Source organism: Empidonax traillii, unplaced genomic scaffold (genome assembly GCF_003031625.1).
Source record: "Empidonax traillii isolate 1590-97213 ecotype Southwest subspecies unplaced genomic scaffold, ASM303162v1 scaffold22:size5013007, whole genome shotgun sequence".
NCBI classification, from domain to species: Eukaryota; Metazoa; Chordata; class Aves; order Passeriformes; family Tyrannidae; genus Empidonax; species Empidonax traillii.
The window spans coordinates 2,311,546-2,329,616 of record NW_020955215.1 but is presented as its reverse complement, the minus strand read 5'-3'; the positions used below and the strand labels follow the sequence as shown (position 1 = coordinate 2,329,616).

Here is an 18,071-nt window from a genome sequence, read left to right as displayed (position 1 = left end):
AATCACCGCCCTCCCTGGGGAGCGGCGCCTCCCTCCGCCAATGAGATGGCGCAGCAGCCCCCCGAGCCCCGCCTCCCCGCTCGGCGGCGGCCTATAAAAGGATAAGCCACGCCCTCCCGTTCCCTTCCCGACTCGGCGCTGAATGAAGCCCCCGCTGGCCAACGGGAAGTTCCCGCGGGGTTTGACGGACGGCTGTGCCGCCCAGTAGGAGCGCGGCGTTGCGGCACGCCCGCCAATCGGGCGCCGCCTGCGGGCTCGGGGGGCGGGCCCTCCCTCCCCGCGGGCCGTGGCCGTCGCTCCCGCGGCTGGAGGGAGGCGGCGGAGAAAATGGCGGCCATGGCTGCGGAGGCGGCGGCGACTGCGGCGGTGCCGGGGGACGGCGGGGCTGGCGAGGCCGAGCCCGAGATGGAGCCGATCCCGGGCAGCGAGGCCGGCGCGGACCCTCCGCCCGCCGTCAGCGAGGCCGTGGAGTCGGCGGTGCCGGATGGCGAGGAGGCCGACGGCGGCAAGGCCGAGGAGCCGCCGCCGGTGCAGCGCGCCCGGAGCCCCGGCGGGACTCGGGAGCCGGACGCGGGGAAGACGGAGGAGCCGCCCTGCAGCCCCGCGGTAGAATCGCCGCGGCCCGAGCCCCGCGCGGCGCCCAGTCCGGGGTGCTCGGAGCCGCCGCAGCCCTGCCCGCCGCCGGAGCCCGCCCGGGAGCCGCCGCAGCCCTGCCCGCCGGCTGCCGGGGGCTCCGCGGGGCCCGGGGAGGAGCCGTCCCGGCCGGAGGAGGAGGAGCCGGATGCTGCCGCCGCCGTGGAGCCCGATCCGCCGGTGCCCGCGGCCCCGGGCGCGGGGGAGGCGGAGGGGCCGGCGCTGCTGCCCGGCTCTGAGGTGCGGGTCACCCTGGACCACATCATCGAGGACGCCCTGGTGGTCTCGTTCCGACTGGGAGAGAAGCTTTTTTCCGGGGTCCTCATGGACCTCTCGAAGAGGTGAGAGCTCGGGGGGGAGCCGGCTGAGCCCCCCACCCAGCGCCGGGGCCGGCAGCCCGCCCGGAGCCCCCAGGGGCGGGATGAGGGGCGGCCCCCGGCACTCTCGGGGGCGCTGCCCGGGCAGGGGCCGAGGGGCGCGGCGGCTGCGGCCCCCCCTGCACTCCTTCCCTTCCCATCCCTTCCCCTCCACTCCCATCCCCTCCTTGGCCCCGGTCCGCCTGGGACCGATCGGCTCCTGCCCCCGGGGAGCGGAGCATCAGCTCCCGGGCATCCTCCTCCTCGACCCTTCCAGCCGAGGGTGGGAAGGGCCCGGGGAATGGGAATGGGAAGATGGGAGAGCTGGGAGAGGCGCGAGCACATGGGCACAGCCTTTGGGCTTGGCTGGGTTTCCACGGCGCCTGCAGCATCATCCCTGTGTGCCTGGGAAAAGGACCCGAGCTACAGATGTTGTACGAAACAGACGCAGAGATCTCTTTTCCCTGTTCGTTCTGGCTTACATTGCCTCGGTAACCTTATTTTTCAGTACTTACTTTTTTCAGAATAATGGTTTTCAAGCCAGGCTGTTGCAGTTATTAGTGCAGTTATTAATTAGTACTAATTGCTCCTTGTATGCAATGAATGAGTTGAAGTTTATTAGTTCTTAAATATCCTTTTGGATGGGGGGATTGTTATGTATCACCAAATAACTTATCAGACAGCGAGCTTTGGGGTTTGCTTCTTTTCATTGCCTTCCTATAGCAAGGGGTTCTTGGGAGACCAGAAATCCTTGTATCTTATAAACAATTTAACTGCCGTTTACAGGTGAAAATACCTCGTTTTGTAGACTTATAAGGACTATGCAAGTACATGAGAGAAGAGTGAAATCTGACCAAGGTTATTATTTAAAATAATCGGTATGCAAAACATGCAGTGCTTTTCTCCCCCGAATTTAAGTTGCATGTATGGACATATGTCTTTTATCACTCATTTTACATGTTTAATAACTTCATGTAATATAAAAAATCTCAAGGCTTCCTAGAAGAAAAGCATTGAGACCAGCATTGGGCCTCGCTATGTGGCTGGGTCTTGTCACACAAGGCCTTTTCTGAAACCCTGGTTTTGGATAATACCATGGAATTAAGTTTTAAATTTGTCAGTTGTTGAGGTATGAGATGCTAAGCTACCAATTTGCCTTTAGAAGCCAAGTACTAAAACGTGCTCTGCAAACTGCACTCACTTGGAGCGTGAAATAGCGTTTCAAGGCGGGGCAGGAGGTGATACAAATTAAGTTGTAATCCTGGGTAACACTGATTCTTTTGTAGGTTTGAAGTTGTACCAGCAACATGACATTGTTGCCTTGGTCAGGAGGGTGAGGCACTTGGTTCTGTGCTTTCAGGGGTGAAGGAAAATACCAGCTTCTCCCTTACTCCTGAGAGGGATTGGACCTTCCCAAACACATGTTGACCGCAAACATCCCCTCGTTTTTCAGAAGTTCTTGTGCACTCCGTGTCCTTCTGTCATGCAGCAGATCTGCAACCTTTTGCAGCAAAAGTCAATTTGCAGGGTGGCTCCTGCTCTTGTGCCTTGGTGGAAGCATCTCCATTCTCCCTGGTTCCATGCACAGCCCCTGGCACAAACCTTTGCAGTGAGAGCTGTGTAAAAGCCATAAGGAAAGGCTTGGGCTGTTCCTCCCAAATTCTCTTTGCAGTGGAGCCACTTATTCCTTTCTCTCCATTCATATGATCTTCCCATGTAACAGAGGTGCTTGTTACGTGGAAATCCAGGAGGTGAAACTTAAAGGCCAAGCTCTGCAGAGGGACTGGACAAGAAGAACTGAGTTTTGAGACATAAGGTCTGTAATGTTTGGCTGGTGACAAGTAAATATTGGTGGATAACAGGAGTCTCTGTTCAGATGCCTCAGAGCAGGAAATGCAGTGGAAAACGAGCTCTATTTCTACTGGTCTGTTTCTATAGTTCAAAATCTTGCTGTCTGTAATAAGTTGAAACATTATGAAAAACAAAGGTGTTACATGAAGGGCCGAATTTCAATCTTACCACTTCAGTGATGACTAAAGGGTATTACTGTTGAGGTCAGCTTTTTATTATATCTCTTTCTTTTTGTTTTGTGTAGCAGCACCTGGACTGGTAGATCATGAACATGTTTCAGGATCTTCTGTATCTGTGGCAGGTCCTGGAAATCTTGTAACAAGTTTTTCCCCTGGACGAAAAACTAAAAGAAGGCCAGGGTTAAATGAAAACCACCTAAATTTCAGCATGCATTTACAGGACAACCCTGGGATTTCCAGCATGGAAGATGGGTGGTTCCTGAAATCCATCTCATTCAAATTCTTGGGAATAATCTTACAAACTTTACTGATATCAAAGGGATCAAAATTGTGAGATTGACAGTTCTTATTAAGTAAAAGTGAAAATTTGTATTAGAATTTACTCATTCAGGAGCTTGAAAAAGTGGCTGATGTGTTCACTGCACATGCTAATAATGTTTGTATACTCAGAAGAAAATAATTCCTACTTCTTTTTGGATCTTACTTTCTCCTTCCCCTCCAGAGCAGTGAAGGTGCTTCTTCCATACACTAAGAAGAGCAGGTTTTAATGACTGTTTTAAAAACCTGTTCACTGCTCTTTTTAGTCTTTTCTGGTCATGTTCTGAATTACTTGAACTTCACAGTGAAAGAAAAGCAAAAATATCCCCATATATTTCTGGTTTTAAAGTTTTTTTGGCTGTTTTTGGGTTTTATTGTTTTTTCTCTTTAATTCCTTTTCCGTTGTTGAGATGATGCACTGACTCTGCATTTCATTCTTGTGGACTTGGATATGAAGTCACTGATATTTGTATCAAAACCCTAATCTTCTCTCCTACCCCCTGTAAATAGGATATCCATTTAGGAGTTTATAACATGAGCACTTTGGTGTTCAGTGGACTTTATTCCTACATTTATTTGAGTTAAGGAGATATTTTCTCTGCCTGTACTAATGGCAGTCTTGTGAACCTGCTGCACAGAAAGGTTTGAGAATCAGCAGAAAGGAGGAGAAGAGAAGGTTGAGTGGAAACCTCAGAGCCCTTCCCAGTATCTGAAGGGGCCTGTGAGGAAGCTGGAGAGGGATCTTTCATCAGGAACTGGAGTGACAGGACAAGGGGGAATGGCTTTGAACTGAAGGGGTGGATTTAGGTGGGATATTAGGAAGAAATCCTTTCCTGTGAGGGTGGGGAGGCCCTGGCACAGGTTGCCCAGAGAAGCTGCAGCTGCCCCATCTCTGGAAGTGTTAAGGCCAGGTTGGACAATGCTTGGAGCAACCTGGTCTAGTGGAAGGTGTCCCTGCCTGTGGCAGGGGGTTGGAACTGGATGAGCTTTAAGATCCCCTCCAACCCAAATCATTCCGCATTTTTATGGGATTTAAAAGTCCTTGTAACCTGCCTGTATCTGGCATTTGCCTGACGCTGTTTGCTTAGGGGACAGGAGAGGTTCATCCCACCTGCTGGCTTGGAATTAGTGCAAATCCTGCTCTGCACCTGGAGGAAGTAGGTGGTACGAAAATACCTGATGAGCGTAGCATTTGCAAATCTTAAAATGTAGGGTTTAGTTTTTGTTTTAGCTTCTTTTTCTGGAGAGAAGATAATTGTTTCTTCATGTTTTTTTGTTGGGTTTTTTTTTTCCCATCCCAAAGATTAGGGGAGGAGGGGGATTAAATTTATATTCTGTTGCTTTGGCAACAGTCAGGATTTGGATTTTTTATTGCTTTATTGTTTGACTTAAAATATTCCTTCTAATCCTAAAGGGGTGATAGACAATTTTCTTGTCTTTAAGCAAGTTCCCATCTGACTTTGTGTTCCTAATAGCTCTTGAGGGAGAAAGAATGAGCAAAAAGTTGTTTTGTGACCTAAAAGTTGTAGATTGCTAAAAGATGTCCAGTGTATTCCTAGTAGGCAGGTGTTTGAAATCATAGGTTTACTGGGGTTTGGTTGTGGAAGATAAGGAAAGGTTTCCTGCAGCAAGGTGTGCATGAACTGTATGATGAAAATAAACTTTTATAGGCAGCTTCCAATTCCTGCAATATTAGGAGCAGTTTTCAGTTACAGCATTCTCTCTTGGTGACTCCTGAATCCTGCTTGTAAGGGGTTCCCACAACTCACCACCTGCTCTCTTTTGTAACTTCTCCGAAGCATAAAGGAGCTGGATGAAATTCTGGCATTTAAGGAACATCCATAGCACTTCTTTGACATTTGTTTTCATTATCCCCAGGGCACCAGGAGCGTAGGTGTGATGTGTGTGTGTGTGGAGGGTTAACTGACTGATTTACATGTATTTTGCTTGTGGCTGACAGAGGTTTTATTGAACGACATAGTGTCAAATGTAGCCTCACTTAAATGATGGGGTTAGAATGAATCACAGAATGGTTGGGGTTGGAAGGGATCTTAAAGGGATTTTAAAGCTCATCCAGTCCTACCCCCTGCCCTGGGCGAGGACACCTTCCACTAGCCCAGGTTGCTCCAAGCCCCTTCCAACCTGGCCTTGAACACTTCCAGGGATTGAGCAGCCACAGCTTCTCTGGGCAACCTGTGCCAGGGCCTCACCACCCTCACAGGGAGGAATTTCTTCCCAATATCCCATCTGAACCTCTCTGTCAGTTTGAAGCCATTCCCCCTTGTCCTGTCACTCCAGTTCCTGATGCAGAGTCCCTCTCCAGCTTTCCTGCAGCCCCTTCAGACACTGGAAGGGGCTGTGAGGTCTCTACACAATCTTCTCCTCTCCAGCTGAACAGCCCCAACTTTTCTAGCCTGTCTCCATAGGGGAGGTGTTCCAGCCCCTCAGCAACTTCATGGCTTCATGAAGTGTTGGATGAGAAGATTTTGTGACATGTCTTTCATCATATCATTTTCTATGATTTTGTAGCTTTTCAGCTCCTCTATGAAAGTAGTATCTCTATCAACATCCGAAACTTTAAGTGTTATTTGTGGTCACTTATCAAATGCTTTTTGAAAGGCTTTCTCTTTTCCAGTTTTCCTCTTGGGAAGTGGAAATAGCTGAAAAAACTGGCCTAGCTTGTAGGATTTTGCTAGTATAGTTATAAAACACATTAATACTGCAAACACTTGCCAGTCTGCTTCTGATTTTGAGCCAGTACAAGGAGTGGTAAATTGGGTGTCTGGACTGTGCCTCAAACTTCTTTCCTGAGGTATCTGTAGCCTACAGCTGTTCTTTGTTGGACTGGGATGTAATACAGTGTTCCTCTGCATTCCAGCAGCGTGGCTTATCCTGCTTTCTAAGGGTTCCTTGGTTGACTTGGCTCAACGTGTTGAGAGATAGGTCAGAGGTGAAATTTTCAATCTGCTTTCAGTTTTATTTTCTTTTGTGGGACTGATGAATCTTGGCACTGAATTGGCTTAAAGTTCATCCATTAATCAGTGGTGTCTTTCTCTTCCGTGTTTTTGGGTCTGACTGGTGTGTGGATGAGGTGTATATTTAAGGTGTATATTGAAGTGTATATTCAACATATTTTATCTTACTAATAACGTTTTGCAATTGTGTAATACTTTAAAATATATCAACAAATTTATCAGCAAAGTGTCTACTCTTAAAAGATACTTTTGGTTTAAACAGACCTTCATCTTACAGGGTTGCCAGTAAAATTGTAGTAGTTAGTGGAAAGCCTAAACTTGAAGCATTTTATCTTTTGAAAGTTTACTTTTACGTCCTTGATAGAACTCTGGGTTATAAAAAACTGAAGGAAATTCTGTGAATGCACTTGTAAATCCTGTCTGATGGAAAGGTGTGTGTTGCCTTCCCACTCTGTGGGGACCACCTGTGTTGTGTTCAGCCTTATCAACTCAGAGCTTCTGTCTCCACTACGGATAATTCCTCAGAGCCTGCATCAGCATCCTGACTCCAGGGACTTCTGGGAGTCACTTTCTTGGAAGCTGAAGCCTTTCAAAGGGCTTCTAAGTCCGTGGAGAGGTGCACTGTGAGCTAATGCAGCCTTGGGGCTCTTTGCACAGTGTTTGGTGGCCATGTGTTGGTTTCTGCTTGGGCAGTGTTTGCAGCAGAGACTAAGGTTACAGCAATCAGGAGTAATTCAAGTCACCTGCTGCCTTGGATACTTCTCACCAGCTTTCTTGGGATACTTCTCAAACTCAACTCTGTGCATGCCCTGCTCTTGTCTTTCCTCTGTCCTGAAAGTGCCAGAAACAAGAGCTTGGGTTTCAGGCCAGAGCACCTGCTTCAAAACCACATTATTCCATAGGTGAGCTTCCCACTGGTGTGTTTGGATGTGGATTGTGACACGGCACTTAGTTTGAACCATCGTATCTTTAACCAAATTTTCCTCCGTGCTGAGGCAATGTCTCTTCTTTCTGTTGTGCTGTTTCCAAGAGTCCCTCACACTGCAATCCTTTGCCATGTTTTGAGAGCTCTAAGTGAAATATGTGTTTTCTAATCTGTTTAAGCTGGTGTTACATTGCTCAGGAGGTGAGTAAAATGTGGAGTTGATTGTTTGGCTTGTGGGAATGCTCTTTTCAGGAAACTGCCACTTAGAGCACTGTGTTCCATTGTTGTGCTTCATCACACCAAGTAGATCCTTCATTAAAAATAGGTTGTTGGATAATCTGTGTTTTGGATACAGATTATTTTGAGGAGCTCTGCAATACTTAAGTGTTCAAAGAGCTATGATCTAACTGCATATTACATTGAATATTATAATTTAAAGCCTCAGTTTAGATACCTGAAATATATACCCTCAGCTCAATATTATTTCAGCATATTATTATACTCCCAGCATTTGGGGTCTTAGAACTTTGATCCATGCAATAAAAATGGCCTCAGTTGTTGCTTGTCTTGGCTTTTGCAGAACACTGAGGATGGTACTGAGCACAAGAGCAATGCAGAAATAGGCAATAGGAGATTGCTGCAGTTCTGACTTAGTGCTGAAGATGAGTTTTGATCATAGTCATTCACAACAGACTTCATTTAACACTTGAACACTAGAAGTTACTGTGCTTTGTTGGCCTTAATTCAGTGTGTCCACAGACAAATGGGAAATAGTTCTGAACTGGTTCAGTGGGTTCTCTCCTTTGGCTCTTCTTGGCAGAACAAGGTGCTTTTTCATTTCTGTTTCTTTTAATAGAGAAGTAAAAGTCAGGCATTGGAGGCTGAAGATGGGAACTTAAGACTTACACATAGTAATGTAAAAACACTTTGCCCCAGGGTGTACTGTTTAGATGTTTATGTACATACAGCTTTAGATGGGATTTGTTCTTTAGCTCATGTTTATTTCTTAAAAAATACTCTTTAACTGTGCTGTTTTGCATACAAATTGAATAATAATGTGTATTCATTGTAGTAATTTTGTAGGATTTAGATTTGAAAAAAGTAGTTTTACTTTCCTTGAGGTACTTAAGCTTTAATGGCTGTAACACAAAACTATATGGCTTTAAATGACAGACTTCTGGGTTTGGTACCCAGACTGGCTTTTAGATGCCATGGCTACCTGTTAATTAACTTGCACTTGACAAGCTGTGAAAATAAAGCCTCATTTTATCATCTTTCTGTCTCTGCACATCCTGGTCAGTTGAATGCTCTTCTCACTGTAAATATCATTGAACTGCCAGAATTGATCTCCCTTACCCCATTAATCTCTTCCTTAAATATAGATCCTGGTATTCCTGTTGCTATTTATGTCTTTAATGAATATGTATATTGAAGGGATATCTATAGCAGAAATATGATTAGATCCTACTGATTGCCCTGGTTACTTGAAAAACCTCTCAGAGATAAGTTTGTTTTTTTTTTTTTTTTTACACCATCCTCTCTTAGAGGTGCATTTTCCAAGCTAAAAAGAGCTGGGACACTTTTACAGGAGAGGAACTGGCACCTTGGAAAACTGGTTCTGATTTTGCACAGGCAGCAGTGCATTGCTTTCCACAGCTGCCTAGAATTAGGTTGAAATACCTCTTTCTTAATTTGTTTCATGTTACACTTCAGTTTTAGATCCCCTGTCAATGAATCCTTCCTTCGAGTGTGATGGTCTGAGGTAGAAGTGTTATGTTAGTCAGGAGTGGGGCTGTTCAGGGGGCAGCTGGAACCTGGGCACTGGGGGATTTTTTTTAAGCCAACAGTAATTAAGTGTATATTTTCAAGAGTAGCCTTTTCTGGATAAAAATAATATTGTGGGGATAGATGAGACTTGGGATCAGTGTATTAAAACTTTGGTTTGTTTTAGAATAAAGAGAAGGCAGTTCCTTACGGTACTTTACCGTGCAACAGGTGACAAACAAAATAAGTGGGTCATCTCAGTGCTGTAGTAACTGAAATGGTTTCTCTTCAAAGGTGATCAGTCACTGACTGATGTGATGATCACTAAATGTCGTGGCACAACTGAGTTGTGTTGCTTGGATTTTTTTTTTAACACATTTTTTTTAGCCTTTTAGTCCTTTTTCATCTCTGTAGCAGATGAGCCAAGTACTTTTGCAGTTTTATGTCTAACCTGCCTACACACGGCATTACTGCCTATTTCAGCATTGTAGCTGGTGTAGCAAAATTTATTATTGTGGTTGTATGAGAAACGTTTGTCTTCAAGGCCCACGTACTAGACATGTGAAAATAGGGCCTGAAATCCCAGGACATGCAGTAAATACTTTTGCTTGCTGTTGAAGTAATTAGATGCTGTGTCACGCTTTGTCTTGAATAGGTTTAAGATCCTGTCTTCATTCTGCTGTTTCTCTTAAGAAAAACAAATTCTTCTTTTCTTGCCTTGTTCTTTGTCTTAATTCCCCCCTGTATCATTTACTGTTTAATTTGTAAGTTTTTCTGCCGTTGTTTTCTCTTCTTAATTTTCATGTCATTCTTCTAAGTTGCATAACTGGAGAACTTGATTCTCCAAGAAGGAAATCGAAAAACTGCATGTTTATGGATGCAGTCTGCTGTTGGCTGAGGCCAAAGAGAGGGCACCACACACTGAGCTGTTGGAAATGATACTCAGTCTCTTGGCCTTTACCACATCTGTCTCGTCCTGCAGGTGGACTGTCTTGGCTAGTTGTACCTGTATGTATTGACACACCCCTTACAGGAATAGGGTTGGGCATAACTGGCACTAAACAATATCCATGAATGTTCTCCAATTCCCCAGTTCACTCATTTTTAGGTAGGCAGGGATGGGAGATTCTAATTCATCTGTTAAAACAGTACCTTTTGTGAGGCACACTTTGCCTTCAGAGATTCAGTCTGGATTGGTTTTGTGTCTTACTAAAGCAGGTTTGCATCTTAGGTAAAAATTCCGCTTTGGCTGTCCTGTTCTTCAGCTTTGGCCTGTGTATTGTGCAGGTGCTTGAAGGAAAGGAGAGTCTATGGTGCAGTATTAATCTTTGACCTGATAGGAGCTGTCACATGCTGAGCTTTCCACCAGGCCTCTGGAGTGGTAATTGTGCTGACTGGGCTTGTGAGGCAGTAGAACAAAAACCTGAGAAAAGAGAATCGAAGTACTTAAAGGGGATCCTTCTGGAGAACCTTGCAGCCCTCCTCATCCAGTTCTTCCTAGTCACTGCTAATAATGTTTAATTTCCTAAATCAGAGTCAGCATAAATGCCCTCTGGGAGAAAGGCTTGTGCACTGGACTCTGGAAATGTCTTGCGAGGGCTCAGAAATGCAATTCCTGAGGCAGAAGTGAGAAGAGTGAGAAGAGTTGTAAGTGATGTTTCTCTGTGTGGGGTTTGCACATTTGATGTCCCACTCCTGTCTAGTTCTACTCTTGAGGTGTTTGTCTGGGCACAGCAGAGATCTTGCCCTACCTTGTTTTCAAGACTTACCATAGATTAACTTTTTCCCAAATCCTGTAATCTTTATCAGGTGATGAAAGATAGGATCTGGATCTGATCATATTTCCTCTTAGAAGCTGAAGGTCTTGATGCAAGGAACACTGAAAATATTGCTAATCTAATTATGGTCAGCTGATAGTTTCTTTTAAATCCCTCCTTGGAATTGAATAACTTGCTCACAATCCTTAGTGGAAGGAAAAGTGTTTGTGGAAAAGCAACTTCTTTACACTTGATGGACTTGTGGGACTTGGGGGAACTTAAAACTTAGTTATGAGTGAGTCCCTGGTGGTTTAATACCAGACTGTAGGCTGGAAAAATGTCTGGATGAGCTGCTGAATGTTTATAAGTTGCTGTAGCCCTCAATACTGCAGTGGACTGTGTTTAGTTCTGCTGCTCCTTTCTGGGAGATGTGTGGAATTCAACTGGAATGGGTCCCAACCTCAGAAACCAAGGGTTGGGGTAAAGAGCACTGGTCAGCCCATGGGCCAGGACGGAGCTGCTCTGTCTATCCCCTGGGCTCCTTCTTCTGTCTCCAGGGCTCAAAGGTGGGAATGTAACATGGAAAAACATGGGCATGTAAATTGTCTCGTGTTGAATGACCCTTCTCTTGATGACAACTTTGTTCGGGTGCCCTTTGCTTAGAGCTCTGCTATTTCTGTTCTCCTTCTGTAATGAAGTGCAAACTGGGTGGGTAGTTTAACCTTGGGTAGGTTGTTTGTTTCACTTAAAACTTTTAGATGTAAAAAGAGGCTTAAGAGATAAGCAGAAGGACAGACAAGTGATGGCTTTGGTTGGGGACAGCGTCAAGAACCTTCTAACGCATATGATGACTTTTTTCAAAACCAGTTTTGAGGGAGGCAACTTGGACAGAAAATATTTACAATAAACTTCAGTTCAATCAGTTGCAGTTGAGCAGCCACAGTGCAACAACACAAAGTAGTGTGAACCTGAGGACAGATCTTGAGGAATAACTTCATTCTCCTGCCAGGCAGGGTGGGATAAACGTTATGATGTTTTAGTGATTTTTAAGATGGAAGATTTGGCATTTGAGTTGCAATTCCTTGTCCACCGTGTTACTGCACTAAGGTCAAACTATTAAAATACCAACTAACAGGAACCACACACTTGGTGTGGGAGTGGGAGTTGGAGCTGGGCAGTGCTCGGAGCAGCACGGGGACAGCTCTGTGTGAGGCTGGGACCTCACTGGGAGATGTGGAGTGGAACCCAAGGGAGGTGAAATAACCTTTTATAACCCCCCCCACCCGGTTCTGTTGATTGAAAGTTACAATGTTGAAAAAGGAGTTTATTTTTAGTTTGCTCTCAGGAGAAGATCAGCATGATGTAGTGTAAATGGATAAAATGCACTGGCTTCCCTTGGAATTTCCCTCCTGGTACAGCCCTTTGCAGAAGGGTTGGTACCTGTTGGACTCCTAGGGGAAAGTTGAGCCAATGCCTAATTCCTGCTGGGATTTTTTATTCTCTTCTCCTCAAATCAGGATCGAGACAAGTTCTGTGTGAGTCAAATGGGGCAGGAAGGATCTGGGTCAGGAGTAATTCTAGTCTGGAGAAAAACAGAGAAAGGTTTTAAACCTTGTTTGCCTGCAGAACAGAGAGCAGTGGTTTGCACTGAGTTGCAGTAAGGGTGCTTTTGCTGGGAGAAACTCAGAACTGGTGGGCTGGCAAGTTTTGGGCTGTAATGCATCAGATGATCAAGTGCTGAGCTTTTGTGGATGAAGAGTGATGGCACTCTGTGTTCAGTGCAAGGATTTATACAGTGCAGATTTGTCTCACTTCAATCTGAAACATTCATCCTTTTCTGCTATGCTAAAAATGGAAGGATTTTGTAAAAGTCACTGAAGATGCCTTCACATAAAATTGACTTAGTATGGAAAATAATCTTGGGTAGATTTGGAGTTGATGGGATGAGTTTGTATGTTTGTGTTTTCTAAAGGGATAAAGTTAATTCTTTTACTGATGTAAAAGATATTTTTGATACATTATCAGGGCATCTTGTTGATGCAAGAGGAACTGATGATAAGTGAAGTTGTGTATTTCTAGTTCTCTACTGACTTTGCTTTAGTGTCCTGATTTTTGAAAGCTTCCCACAAGGCTGGATATGAAGCTTTTGATTTTCCTGGGACTCGTGTCTTTCAAATGCTGGCTACCCAATGCAGACAGGTTTTCGAATGCTGCGTAACAAATGCAGCAAAAGGTCCCTCAAAACATTCAATTTTATTTTTTTCTTCTCTTTAAAGGTTTGGACCCCATGGAATCCCTGTGACCATATTTCCTAAAAGGGAATACAAGGACAAACCTGAAGCCATGCAGCTCCAAAGTAAACCATTCCAAGACGAGGCACAGGTGAAGTGTGAGTCTGACGCTGCAGTCCCTGACGACTCTCCCCTCACACAACCATCAGAGCCCAGCATAGCTAAAAGCCTATGGACTTCTAAACCACCTCCCCTCTTTCACGAGGGAGCACCGTACCCTCCTCCTTTGTTTATCAGGGACACGTATAACCAGTCAATACCTCAACCTCCACCCCGGAAAATCAAGCGGCCCAAGCGTAAAATGTACAGGGAGGAACCCACTTCGATCATGAACGCGATCAAACTACGGCCCCGGCAGGTCTTGTGTGACAAGTGCAAAAACAGCGTTGTCGCTGAAAAAAAGGAAATCAAAAAAGGTGGCAACGCAAGTGACTCTTCAAAATACGAGGACAGTAAAAAGCGAAGAAACGAGAGCGTGACTACTGTGAATAAAAAACTTAAGACTGACCACAAGGTGGAGGGAAAAAGCCAAAACGAAAGCCAGAAAAGGAACGCTGTGGTCAAGGTTTCAAATATTGCCCACGGCAGAAGCAGAGTAGTTAAAGTTTCCGCACAAGCAAATACTTCAAAAGCGCAGTTAAATACAAAAAAAGTGCTCCAGAGCAAAAACATGGATCATGCAAAAGCTCGGGAAGTCTTGAAAATGGCCAAAGAAAAGGCACAAAAGAAGCAGAGTGCAACCTCCTCTTCCAAAAATGCACATTCTAAGGTCCACTTCACGCGGCGTCTCCAGAACACCAGCTCAGGTTCCCTCCCGCCCCGATTGCGTTTAAAGCCACAAAGGTATCGGAATGAAGAAAATGACTCTTCTCTCAAGACAGGACTTGAGAAAATACGGAGTGGCAAGATGGCAACTAAGCCCCAGTCTCGCTGCTCCTCCACCCGCTCAGCAGGTGAGGCCCCTTCAGAAAATCAGAGCCCCTCAGAAGGCCCCGAAGAGGCCAGCAGTGAGGTTCAGGACACGAGTGAAATGCATGTAACTGTTGATCAGGATGAACACCAGACACTGGGCAAGAGAGGCAGCAAAAGCAATATAACGGTTTACATGACCCTTAATCAAAAGAAATCTGACTCTTCCAGTGCGTCAGTTTGTAGTAGTGATAGCACAGATGATTTGAAATCCACCAACTCTGAGTGTAGCTCTACTGAAAGCTTTGATTTTCCTCCAGGCAGCATGCATGCACCTTCCTCCTCCTCCTCCTCTTCGAAGGAAGAGAAAAAGCTCAGTAATTCCTTGAAAACGGAAGTCTTTTCCAAAAACGTCTCTAAATGTGTCACACCAGATGGCAGGACCGTATGTGTAGGGGACATTGTTTGGGCCAAGATTTATGGCTTCCCTTGGTGGCCAGCCCGTATCCTTACCATAACTGTGAGCCGGAAAGATAACGGCCTTTTAGTTCGGCAGGAGGCTCGTATCTCGTGGTTCGGCTCCACTACAACATCTTTCCTTGCTCTTGCACAGCTCTCCCCCTTTTTAGAAAGCTTCCAGTTGCGCTTTAATAAGAAGAGAAAGGGTCTGTACCGCAAGGCCGTCACAGAGGCAGCCAAGGCTGCTAAGCAGCTCACCCCCGAGGTTCGGGCCCTGCTGACGCAGTTTGAAACGTGAACATGGAAAGTAAGGTAGGCAAGAAACCTGGAGGCTCCACAAAAATCCATAGCCTAGTTAGAGAACTACCGTGAAGGACTTGGCGAGTCAGAAGTTGCACTCGGTTGACTGCTCTTTTTATACTAAACTCGTTCCATTTGTAGCGGTTTCTTGACAGTGAAACAAATTGAACATGCAATCAAAATTAGCCTAAAGTGAGGACTTCAGTATTTTTCAAGTGAGAATTTTTTTTTAAAGAGAGAAAAAAAAAAAAAGAAAAAACAAACCTCCTCAACCACCTGATGCATAGGAGCCATAGCCTCAGCTGAAAGGCAGCTGATTTGCAGGGAATTTTGTAGTAGTTTCTACCCATTATATAACTAGTTGCTTTGTGGCAAAGGGTTGACACAAGAGATGAAAGTAGTAGCTGTGACTTTTTTGTTTTGTTTCATTAGGTGGCCCATCAGGGAAGTGTAGAAATGTAAGCCTTGTCTAAATGGTCTTTAAAGATTATTTTAACTAGTCTCTAATGGATTTAGTCTGGCCGCTCCAAGTGGGTTCAAAGCCCACTTTAAACATCTGGAGGCATGTCCTGATCCGCACAGGCCGGGTTAAATGGTGTTAGAGATGGGCTGAAACTTTTAAGGAAGAAGAATTCATGTGGCTTAAAGACCAGATTAAATGGGGTTTTATCGTAGTGACCACTTAAACACTCAACCTTTCTATGCACATGGGGGCACAACTAAATCACTTCAGGGTCGGAGAAGTCGAGGGATGCCTGTAGCTCTAAGACAAAGCTGAGGAGTCGCTCAGTGTTTGGGATCAAGGGCTGTTAATGCTGCATAGGTGTGAATCATACTGGTCTTTCTTCCTGAAGAAATCTTTCAGGCCATTTGCCTGGAGGTTTAGATTAAGAGAGGCTTTGTTTTGAATGTGTAAATATCAATTGCTGAAATTGGTCAGATTTTCTCCTGACTGGTTGTTCCTAAATTCTTAGGATACGTCCTAGTAAATTACACTTTGTGAATTGTTAGATGTGTAATTGTTGCATTTTGGATGTATCTAACTTCTTTTTTTTTTTTTTTTTTTTTTTTTTTTTTTTTTTTTTTTTTTTTTTTTTTTTTTTTTTTTTTTTTTTTTTTTTTTTTTTTTTTTAATTATTTCCATTTAAGGTATCTGTTTGCAGGTCAGAAAATGAGAATATGTAATTGTGTAATGCTCTGAAATGTAAAAAAAACAAACTGTAAATAAAATTGACTAAATCTCAATTATTTGTGTGTGTTTCTCAAAAAGCTTTGAAACAAATCCAGGATGTCAGAGTACTTTATCTGTATGCCGGATTTAGAGGACACTCTTAAAAAAGTAAATTGTCCTTTTTCATGCATTCTTAACGATAACTGCTTGATGTAAATACTATTGGTATACTTCAGTCTTAATTTGGAGATTGAGCAATTACCTGTCCCTTTTGTTTCAGAACCAGCTCTGTAGAGGGCTTTCTGTAAAGTTTATCAAATTTCCCCCTTAATTAGCTTTTAGTCCATTTGTTTGGACAGAGACTGTGGATAAGGTCACTTGTACAGTGGGGAAATGTTTTCAGTTTTCCATCTTTCTAACCCAGTCAGACCCACTCTCCACGGCCACCTCAGCTTTTCTTGCATGTTTTTTGCTCCATGTTGGGGCATTTTCATGCAACTGACTTGATTGTTAGTTTTTTTTTTTTCTTTGAGTTCTGGTCCTTATCTGACCATGTGAATTCCTGTCTCTCCTCCAACCCACTCCAGCTTCAGTCTTGCAGTGCCTCCTGAAGAGTCTCCCACCCTTCATCCCAAAGTAGTTTTCATCCTGGTTTTTCCATAACTGCCCATGTAGGCAATCATGACAGATGTAAAAATTTAAGCTGAAATTTAGGCTGAAATTAGATTTTTAACAGACATGAAAATGGGGGTAAGGATTTAATCATCAAACCCTTAAATATTTTTAACTTCATATGTTCATAATACTGTCTGGTCTTCCCAAAATATTAATTTTCTTTTTACTTTTTAAAATTATTTAATTATTCTGTTGTGCTCACAGAACTATTGGAAGTCTAAAGTGTTAAACATATGGCTGTTCAAATTTTCCTCAAGGTGACAGTCATTAGGTACTAATTAAGCTTCCAAATCTACCTTGGCATTCTAACAGTTCCCAAGAAACCCCACTGGTCAATGCTTTTTGAATGTGATAAACACACAATAAATTTCATAATGTTAAAAAAAAATAATTGGAAAAAAAAATCTGTTTCACTTTTATATATTCTCTCCTGCAAACAGAAACAGTTGATTTTAGTAAAGAAGCTGTATTTTGTTTTTAAAGCAAACTGCTCTTTGGATCCAGAGCCCATGCAAGGTGGGTCAGATGTCTACACCAGTTCCTTGAGGTTTAGAAGCTCAAGTGAACTGGTTTTAATTTTAGGTGTTCTGAGCCAAGTAGTGGTGAAATCAGTATTGATAGTGTTATTTTTTTCTTTAGAAGACCTGGAAGCTTTGTACTCTTATCTCTTAATTTATATAAAACTAGAGTAGCACTAAGAGCTTACATAGGCAAAGTTTGCTCAGGTGTTCACTGGGGTAGCAATAGGCATGAGAGGGCTTTCTTTAGATTGCTTTGTGTTCAAAAGAACTGTTTATGAAAGGCATTTAAAGAGGCAGCTTTGATTTGTAGTTGATCTGTTTGAAGTAGTCTTTCCTAAGTTCTATAGTGAATGTGCTGTGTCGCTCCAGACTTAACAGGTACCAAAACAAATAGATCCAATTTGTTGAAAAAAATTACCTCTTTTTACAGCATCATGTTACATTAGGCTGAAAATATCCTCTTCATACTCATCCATGATTTTCCTCTCACTCTGAATTAGCAAATCCTGTGAGGTAACAGTGTTTGCAGGGGATGAGGTGTTGGGTTTAATGTAAAGCCTGGTTGCAGTTCGTGTCTGTGCTTGTGGCAGGTGAGATGAGCCTCAAAGTCTTAGACAAAACATCCTGGTTTAGCTACAAACTGTGAAAACACTCCCCACTTTTATGTGCCTGCGTGCTCCCAGCAGTGCCCACGGGGTGTGGAATGCTGCTCCTGGAGCTGGGACACAGTTCTAAGTTGGAGTGATGTTTTAAATGACTTATCAATAACTTATCCATAATTCCCGCCAGGAGCTGCCCTGTGCCGGGATCAGGCATCTGTGTGAGGAAGCAATGGGTGCAAACAGCCTCAAGCTGTGCCAGGGGAGGTTCAGGCTGGACATCAGGAAGAATTTCCCCATGGAAAAGGTGGTCAGGTATTGGAAGGGGCTGCCCAGGAAGGTGGTGAAGTCCCTGCCCCTGGAGGTGTTCAAGGAATGACTGGAGGTG

The 18,071-nt window shown here is 44.2% G+C and overlaps 1 protein-coding gene across 5 annotated transcripts in view; it reads left to right on the top strand.

The window, feature by feature from the left end:
- The first annotated feature begins 327 nt into the window (after positions 1-327).
- PWWP2A (PWWP domain containing 2A) overlaps positions 328-18,071 on the top strand; it is a 35,555-nt gene continuing 17,811 nt past the window's right edge. For 2 of the 5 annotated variants that reach the window (XM_027901895.1, XM_027901888.1), the window contains exons 1-2: positions 328-974; positions 13,035-14,729. In XM_027901895.1, coding sequence (XP_027757696.1) covers positions 328-974; positions 13,035-14,715 — 2,328 coding nt within the window. In that variant the 3' untranslated portion in view covers positions 14,716-14,729. Of the gene's footprint in view, positions 975-13,034; positions 14,954-18,071 lie in introns of those variants that run through there. The other 3 variants (XR_003573254.1, XM_027901907.1, XM_027901879.1) reach the window with 2 other exon arrangements.